General features: G+C 45.4%; 1 protein-coding gene across 11 annotated transcripts in view; it reads right to left on the bottom strand.

The window, feature by feature from the left end:
• ARHGEF9 (Cdc42 guanine nucleotide exchange factor 9) overlaps positions 1-9,568 on the bottom strand; it is a 221,301-nt gene that overhangs the window by 14,218 nt on the left and 197,515 nt on the right. For all 11 annotated transcript variants that reach the window (XM_037407890.1, XM_037407892.1, XM_037407900.1 and 8 more), the window contains 2 exons: positions 1,276-1,519; positions 501-569 (listed from right to left, as the gene is read on the bottom strand). In XM_037407890.1, the coding sequence (XP_037263787.1) occupies positions 501-569; positions 1,276-1,519 (313 nt within the window). The remainder of the gene's footprint in view (positions 1-500; positions 570-1,275; positions 1,520-9,568) is intronic.

Raw genomic sequence — 9,568 nt, 5'->3', positions numbered from 1 at the left:
TTTCCTAGAGCTGTTGCTACTGTGCTGTCCTTAAAAAGTTATAGGTAGCCCTAGGAAACATGAGTGTCCCCTTTCCAAAAGCAGGAGAGGGGTAGATGGCTCACCACCTCCGGCATTTTAGCCATCTTTCTTTCTTTGCTAATGGGAGACTTTGGGAATTAGCAGAACCCTTACACATCTCCGCACTCACTCCCATTTCAGCCTGAGATAAAACAACTGAGATAGATTTCTGCCCCCAGGGACAGCTTCTGGACACCAGACTGGAGACACGAGATCAAATTCATCTCTGGTGAAATTCCGCTGGCTTCAACCACGTCAGACCAGAGATTAATTTGGCCCACAGATACAATAAGAAAGGATACAAAGCACAAACGGTATTTTATAAAAAAAGAGAAAGGGGAGGGGGAAATTCAAGGGGGACGCTGGATCCTAATCCAGCAGGATTCAGCCCAGCCCACTCCACCCTCACATCACCAGGCACAGTGCATGTTGCCGGTTACCTTTTTGCTTACTGACTTTCTTTACTGTCATTGCCGCTTGCCGCTTTTGATTTTCAGAAATTTCAAAGCCTGAAAAAGGGAACACGGCAAACACAATTCAGAAGATTGCTTACAAAGCCTCTTTTCCTTTTAGGGAGGGGGAAATGTTCTGCACTGTTTGGCACCTAGGTGGTGAAGCATCGCCCAGTGAGATGGGTGTACGGGCAGGTATTTTACTGAAAAGCAAATCTTCCTTGAAAGGACAGCCCTCTTTATAATCTCACTTGTGCAGGGGCTGTACGAAGAGTAAGATTAGACCTATTATTATTTATACAGTATCATAAATATGCCCAGTGCTTCACAGCTGAGCAACACAAACTGAGCCTGAATCGACATTGGTTACAGTCAATTTATGGGCTGATGCCGAGGGAAGCGCGTGGCTGGTAAGTCATGGACTTTGCCCCGCTCCCACCCTGCGTGGGACAGGCCTGACCAGCGTAGAAATGATGCAGCCAGGAGACTCTGAAGTCAGATGGCCAAAGACTTCTTTCTCCTGCAACACCCACAGAGGTCCAGGCTTGAAACTACGGGCAGTATTTGTTTATTGAGGGCCAAAAATGACAGTAACTGAATTGGAAAGACACCTATTTATGGCTATGAGAGCAACCAAGGACATGCGAACAAGGCTGAACTGTAATTCTACTTCAAAAAAAAAAAAAAGTGGGCTTCTCCAACAGTTGGGGCTAAATTAAGCATTACCAACAATCTCCTTTCAGATTAATTTCATATTCCTCACCTATCTTTTCATCTTCTTTTACCATCTTCCTTTCTTCTCTGAAAGCTCTAAGCCATCGTAACTTCTCCTCCAGTTTCTTGGCAAAGAATAAGTGCATCTCCTCAGTCTCCTTGTTATGAAGTTTGAAGGCATTCTTCATGCTGACATTGAAGTCATCATCTCTCCCATCTTCTATATCCACCACTTCATATTTATCCATGTCTATGCGACCTTTGTAATAAAGAATATCTCTTCGTATCAGATCCTGTGGAGAGAAAAGGGAGAGATGGGTTGATTGTAAGATACTCACAGAGCCTGAACTCGGCAGGCCATTCATGTGAGGGCTGGAGAAAAGAAAGAAGGACTGGTGCAACGTGGTCAGATTCTTGAAGCCTCATCTGCTGGGAATCCATTTCTTGCTGGCTAAACAAACAGGGTAGATCATACGCATAAAAGGGCAAAATACAGAACCTCATGCTGCAAAATTTTGTTGGCAGGCATGAAGAAATGCCTTTGAGTAGGTAACATACTTCCACCATTTTCCATGCTGGGAGTTTTTTTCCACAGGACGAGAAACCAGAGCAGGCAGGCCCCTGGCCCGGTGGGGTTCCTGTGCTGTGAAGGAGGCCGCGTAGAGGCACGAACCCTGACAGACCGGCTCAGGCGTGTCTGGCGGTGCAGGCCGGGTAGCCCGTGTCTCTGCTTCCCAAACAGTCTCAGTCAGGGCAGACAGGTCTCTGCCCCTTCTCCTTGGAACCCATTTCCCATTCTTACACAACTCACCAATGGGAATCACCCCGACTCTCAGCTCGAAGAACTCCTCACCTATTCCTGTCCCATTACGCCCTGGATTTAACCTCTTGGTCCAGCTTCATTTTTTTTTTCCCTCCTTGATGTTTATAACCTTTACAATCAAACCCGTTCATCCTCATCTCCTTTCTAAGTTGATTGTTCCTGCCTTTCTTTTTTAGCAGCAGCTCATTTCTCTACATCGGGAAGGAAAAAGTAAAATAGTCTTTCATTATTAATTTTTCAGAACTCCTATGAGAGCACCCGCAGCTCCGTGGCTGTTTGACATGCTCAGTGCAGCCTCCGCCCCGTGCCGGCCGCAGCCACGCAGCGGTGCCGTCTGTTGGCTGCCACGAGCCCCCTGCCAAACCACCAAAGGCGCGTGCTCACGGCAGCTGGGAGACAGCAGCAGGTGGAGGTGGCACTAAAAAAAAGCATTTTGAGATCTACTGTATCAGTTGCTCAATCAAATTGTGGATGCTGCTAAACTGTAGTAAAACCCAGACATTTTCCTGTTTTCCTCCTTACCTTCTTCATATTTATTTTGACTTTGCCCACCAAATTTTGTACTGCCTTTCCTATAACTATTCCTGATTTATACTGGTGTAAGAGGAGCATTGGCCCCATGTCTCTACATCTTTATAGGATCAGATAACAAAAAATGATAATCAAAACCCAGAATGTTAATTATATAGTCACGACCATTTAAGGTGATTCAAGTTTCAAGGTGCATATATTAAAAAAGACAAATTCAGCAAAACACAATCAAGATTTCCTTTCTCTACCCACTCTCAAAAGCCAATAATTAGGTGTATTAAATTAAATTAACTCAAATACTTTTTGATTTTTGAGAGTGCCCTAAAGATAAATGCTGTATCAAAGGACTCGTTTAAGAGGAAAAATAAAATCAATGTACAGCATTTATTTACTCACGTAAGCTATAGCAGAGAGGTTTTATAAAGATAAGCAGTAGGTATGATTTTAAACAAATCAGTGATCCTGGGAAATAAATTGTACATCATAGTTTTTTTTAGCAAACTTGCTCATGGATCTGCCAGACGTTATTAACTACCATGAGAAAGGGCACGGTCCCAAAGCTCGTAGCCTTTAAAACCTGGCTCCTTCCACTGGAATGCTCAGGCTGGGGGGGAGGAATTCCATTAACAAATGTATTGTACAAATATCTTCCTCGAGTATGCAGGCTTTGAGTAGTGATGCTGTCCAAAACATAAGAAAAGGATATTTCAGGCTGAATATGCAATAGAAAATCTTTCCTGTTTTGTACTAACTTGGAAAATCACTTCTTTCCTCTCCCTTGGCGCCCAGTGAAGCACTGAGAAGAGGCTGTAAGCATCACACTAAACTTGTTCAATTAAATCAATACTGTGCACTGTGTTTGGATCTGAGTCTTGGACTACTTCTTAGAAACAGCATTTCTCTTCACCATACTCTCAAAAAACCTTGATAACAAACCTCACAGTAAAAAAGATGTGCTCCTTAAATTACCGATGCCAGCAACCATTCTTCTGCCCACTGCTGATGAAAACTTCCCAAACACAACACCGAACAGACTGTGCTTGTGAGTGAGATGGGTAAAGTGGGACCAAATGTACTTTTCTATACAATATTCATGATTATCTAGAGATTTGTTCATATAAGCTGTTACAAGAACAATCACAATCCTCCTTCTCACCTGGTTCTGAAAATACAAGGCTCTGTGCGTTAGCTTTTTTCTTACACGCACTACATATATTTTTCCCCCTCTTATCTCTCCGATTTTGATTTAGGAAATAGTATAAGCTATTTTTAATAGCTAATGCTAAGTGAATGTTTTAACAGCTTTGCGCTGTCCTATTTCCAGAGGACAACGCATCAGGTCTGGACATGTCTGACTAAACTGCTCCACACGCTTCCCCTCCAAGGCTGCACAGAGCAGGAGCAATCGCTGCCTCCTGCGAGGCTTCTGCAGTGCGTTTAGAGGCTCCTGTGTTTTGCAGGTATTGCTGAGTATTGGATGTCAAGAGAACGGTGTTGCCTAGGAGTTACTGAAGGAGCAATGAGGAGAGAATGGAATCACACAAGTGCTTTTGGAAATAAGATGGCCCCACAGAATATTATTGTTGGTGAGAACGCAATAGCAGGAGAGAACAAGTGCAGGTATCGAGATTGCACAAAACACAGGAAGAGGAAAGGCTGTGGTTTTGTCCTTGAGCACTGAGCAAGCACATGGGCGAAGTACAGGAAGACAATAAGCACGAAGCTCCTGCCTGCCACTTTCACTTTCATTTTGAGAAGAAACTTCAATAACAAATCTAAAAGAAATGAATCATCTTTGCTCCCACTGCCTCCCCAGAGCCCTCTGCCTCCAGCTTGGAAGGAACTTTCTGGTGAAGAAACAGCCCCTGGAGCTGGGGCAAGGCCCAGAGGAGAGCAAGGTGCTGACACGGAGGAAGATGGAACCGTTCGAAGAGGTACAGGAAAGCTAAAGAGCTCAGAGCAAGGCATGCCTGATGTCACCCGAGTGCGGGTCGCTGCCCTGCGCCAACAGCGCGTTTCCTTCATCCTTCCGCTAAAGAAGGACCGTTCCCCACTTGCTGACCACAAACTCCAACACCGGCACCCCAAGTTTTTAAGAGATCCTTTGCTTTTCACAGAGTGGCAGAGCACATTCACGTCTCGGTGGATAGCACGTGTCCACACGCGGAAGACACTTCGTACACAGCTGGTTTTGAGAAAGTTCAGCCCATACAGCACACTAAGAACTGTAACAGATGCCATTTTTAATGGGCTAGGCATTTCCTAGCTTCTCCCTTCCTCTCCTCTTCTTGCCAACACTCAAGAAATGCATATTATTTCCCAACTGACTAAATTTTAATGCCCATATTATGGGAGGCATAATAATTATTTGATCTGTGGACATTTGATCACATATGTTCCTACAGCTCTTAAAGAATAACACGTTACTTAGCCTCCTTAGTGAAGCATGGGCATCTCCAAATGCACTTGGCTTACACTGTAACTGATTTCAATAAAATGTAAGGAATTCATTGGGGCTCCATGAGATATGTACAGCAAACAAGGCCAAACCTCCGTTTTAAGGAGCTTTTTATGCATGTGGACAAGAGAATAACAATTCAGGGAACATGCTGGCAATGAAGGTAATGCTGCTTCCCGTGATTCCTGCCAGACGCAGACGGAAAGCCTGTAGCAGTACTGAGAAATGGACCTTGCTGTTCAGCACACCGTTTTTGTCGAGCACAGGACTACCTTCCCTTTCTTCGAGCACGTAAGCTGAATCAAACGAGCGCACACAAGATGAAGGAAAGCAGGTGTGTGGCTGAGGATGAAAATGGATTGTTTAAACAGACTGGGATAAGAACTGTATGTCAGAAGGACAAAGCACATACGTATACACAAAATGGAGATTTATCAGCTATAGAAGTAGCCACACTGTCAAAAGGAGCTCAGGCTTCGAGGAGAGCAGAAATGGCAGCTGGGACAGGCTGTTGCTGTTGCTCCTGATTATCCCAGGGGTAACACACGAGACAGTTAGGAAGAAATTATTAAGATAGAGAATTTACCTTTGTTTATATGCTGGCTATATTAGTATAGTATGATATATTATCCTGTCCATAGTCAAGCCAGGATGACGACTAGCTGGCTTACATGGCCCCATTCTGACTGTCATACAAAATTATTTTTTGTAGTTAAATTGGATAAGTGCAAGAAAATACAAAAAGACACACTAAAAAAGACTCTCAAAACCTGATCACTGGGGAAAGGCCAAAGAAATGGGAGTAATCTAGAAAGGACATAAATAAAAAGAAATGTGCTACTGGTACTCCAGAATGTGAAAGCTGCTTCTCTTCTAAGGATGCTGGTGATCAATTCTTCTCCATTTTGATTGTGGCTTGGCTTAATTTACCGCAAGGGAGAATAGGGTGAGATACGTGGGAAAAAATCTTTGTAGCTCTAAGACTAGTTAAACACTAGAGCAGACAAAATAGGGAAGTCTTGGGACAGCATTCTGTGGAGATTTTCAAAAATAAGGTTAGACAAATATCCATCAGAGATGATCTGAGCATACTTAATCCTGCGAAGGGAATAGCTAATCTCCTGGGGTCCTTCCCAGCTCTGTATTTTGATGATGTCTAAGGGAAAGGTGGCAGATGGAGGAGAAAATGGGATGAGAGCCGGCAGGATTAGCATGGACTGCAGGGGTGGTGCGGGAGAAGCCCCAAGGCGCAGACCAGGCCAGTGAGCGCGAGGAGCAGCGACAAACCTGCAGTCTCTGCACACAGCATCCAGAGTGCGTTGCACGGCTCTTACGGAAATTGATGCATCTAGGTCATTTGCACTTATTTGTCTAAATATGATCTTTTTTTACCCTACAGCTTCTGATTTCCTTTTCTTTCCCTCGCTGAGGTTAATTAAGCTCTTCTGAATAACGCTCTGCAGTCTGTTCACGTAATACTACTAAGGATTCACAAGGAAAAGATGAAGCCAAAAAAAGTAGCATTTGATGGGAGCACAAAACAAAGTTTTGACACATTACGTAAACCTACCACAGTTCTGCTCTCTGCATTTGCTTTGTCGGAGGTTACAGCTGAAGTGCTTGTGCCTGAGGTAGCGGCTGTGCTCAGGGAGATGTACCTGCCTGTGCGACCTGCTTGGGCAACCTTCTCCTGCTCTCACGCTGCCTTAAATATCCCCATTTCACTGTCCCCTCTCTGAAGGGGTGGGGGAGGACAACTTTCCGTAGCTGCACTTGAAAGAAACATATCTCATTTGTGACCATCGTAAAGAAGCCAAAGCTGGAGTTTAATTGGAAAACCTGGAGATCAGAAGTTGGGATGTGGCTTCCACAATGAGTTATGCACCTACCCCCAAATTATTGGGGTGGCTATAGATATCTGTAAAAAGGACTGCATCTGTAAATCAGACTGTTCAGTAATTCTTAGTGTTACATCGACTGCTACTTGTCTTGAGCACTGCTTTCTCCTCCTGCTCTCTAGCTTTAATCAATCACTTTTCTTCTGCCACGAGTACCCCAGGCCACAGCTGCATATGCCGGGCACTGCCTTTGCATGCTGTGGTTGTGCAGGACCCTGTACGAGTCAAACCCTCCCGTGATGCTGCAGAGGAAATGTAACATGAATCACAAGCAGGGCAATCTGCCTGTGCTGTCGATCGCTACTGCAAAATGACATTAGAATTAAAAGCTGTTCAACGGCTTAAGCAGCGCACAGCACCTAGGGAGGAAATTTCCTCCTCTGTCAGAGGGCACAGGTAAGCACTTGAGAGGACCGAGCCTGGTACGTGTCCTGGGTCATTTGGTCCTGTTGGCTTTGCATGCATCCATCCTCATGCGTTTCAGAAACTATTCATATTTATTTCTTAGCGGGTGGCATGCAAGAATGGATGGGGAGATCTTAAGTAAGGGTTATGATTTTAGGATGGCACATTTTTTTCAAGTGCTATGGTTTACTCCATGCTAGGTCACACTCTACTTCTCACACATAAAACAAATCAATCTACAAAACGCAAGTGGAGAAAGAGCCATTTCCAGCCGTGAGTCATTAGATCCCTCTTAGGAGCTGACAATATATAAGATGCCAACCACAGAATAATCCTTTACAAGTTTATTATTGCGTATGTAGGTTATCGGTTCTCCCGTTATTAAATCCTGTGTAGTCCAACGGCAAAGTAGTTTCAAAGTGACGCGGGGAGGAACTGCGTGCACGGCTGCAGCCAGGCCTACAGAGCACAGCTCCCAAGCCTGGCAGGGCTGGCTGCGCACCCCCAGGTGAAAGGCAATTTCTCCCTCAGACCTTCCCCCTCTATAATGGGATAACGGCATTTGCTTCTTTTACAGGGCAACTGGGAGGTGTAAATAAGTAATCAGTGAAAAACACATTGAAAGCCTTTGATGGTGGATCTTTAACAGCTCAAAGCCTTGTAAGAACAGCTTAGCGTTACACATGCTCTGGGGTTTGGAGCTGGCAGAGCAAAGGAAGGCGGAGAGGAGGCTCTGCAGGCACCAGTGCAGCCCAGCACAGACCCCTCCATCCCTCCTGCAAGGCAAAGGGCAACTGAGTAACATGCCACAGGGTGGCACTTCTGCTGGGGGTTGTCACTCCATCCCATCCCGGTCCCTTTACAGAAGATCATCCTAATAGAGGTCTGAGATCTTCCTGCCGCACTGAGTGGGGGTGACAGCGCAAAGGTGCACAAGGGGGTTCTCCCCTCACTCCTCCCCACCTGAGATCATGGTGTGGGGTGAGGAGCGTTGCTGGTGAAGCAACAGCCCTTGCAAGCACTCATGGGGTGGGAAGGCTGAGCGTGTTATACTGCATACGCACAGATAAAGCAAAGCCAGAGCTCACCTGAAATGACTGATAATTGAAACGTAACACAGACAAGGCAGCAAGGTAGCAGCGTGCTCGGTGTAAGAAGCAGCAGTCCCTGCAGACTGTTTTTGCCCAGAAGATGATGAGTTCTTCAGGTACCAAAGGAGAATGGGCATCCAAGGATGAGGCTGCAGAGGGACCCCCCTACAGGCAAGCTCTACAGCTTGGTGAATAGTTGATCTTGAAACAGTTGATGAACAGTTAATAACTGATGCTGAAATTGGGAAAAGACTAAACCGGGGTCCATAATAACTGCACCCAAACACCAGCCCATGATTTGGAAAAGGCAGAGGTCTGGAAAAGGCTGAGCTGGCTTTTGCACTAAGAAGTGGGTGTCAGACCCCTCTCTGACAATTTCTCCTTGACCTGGGCAGTGACTGCAGAGCTGAACAGAAGAAGCAGAGGGAGTGAGCAGAGTTTTTCAGTTTACTCCTGAAATTTGTCCTGATTTTCCTGCCTGCCTGCTCTCTATCTCCACTCTGCCCAGCCTGCCGTGAGCAATGAGAGCATGGCACACTGCCACTTCGCCATGTCTTTGGGTATCTTTAGTCATAAGGGCTTTCAACGTTCTTTGGCTTTAAAAAAAAAGATTCAGAGCCTACATTTTTAAAATCTAATTTACCTTAAAGCAACCCTTTGAAGAAAGCAGCCCAGCTTGCTTTTCATGAACACCAAAGATACAGTTTTCCGTAACATTAATTCATTTAACTTAACCCTACTGATTGTTACAACAGGACAGTTACACACCGCTCTCATCAACCTGGCCAGAGCTGAGTGCATTGCAAAACTAGGCCTCAAGTGAGACCCTCAACTCAACGAACCCTTTTTTGTGTTTTTGTCCTAAATATTCTTGATATCAGAAAATAAATCTAAGTCCTGCTAAGTGGCTGTCAGCTTTGCCGTTGCCCTGTCGGACACAGCGGTTTGGGCTGAGCCAGCCTTTAGGGGCAGGGAAATGGGGTCTGTGCAGTGCCACCTGAAAATGCGATGAGGGACGGACCACATTAGGAAGAGGAGGATGTTAACACCACCTCCCCAACACAACCTCGGCCACTCGCTTCCTACCACTAACTTCCTAGGATAGGCCAAATTGTGGCAAGTTTCCCCAGGGGCTG

The sequence above is a fragment of the Falco rusticolus genome, chromosome 14 (assembly GCF_015220075.1).
Source record: "Falco rusticolus isolate bFalRus1 chromosome 14, bFalRus1.pri, whole genome shotgun sequence".
Classification (NCBI taxonomy): Eukaryota; Metazoa; Chordata; class Aves; order Falconiformes; family Falconidae; genus Falco; species Falco rusticolus.
The sequence above is the reverse complement of the archived record's forward strand: the minus strand, read 5'-3'. Positions and strand labels throughout refer to the sequence as shown.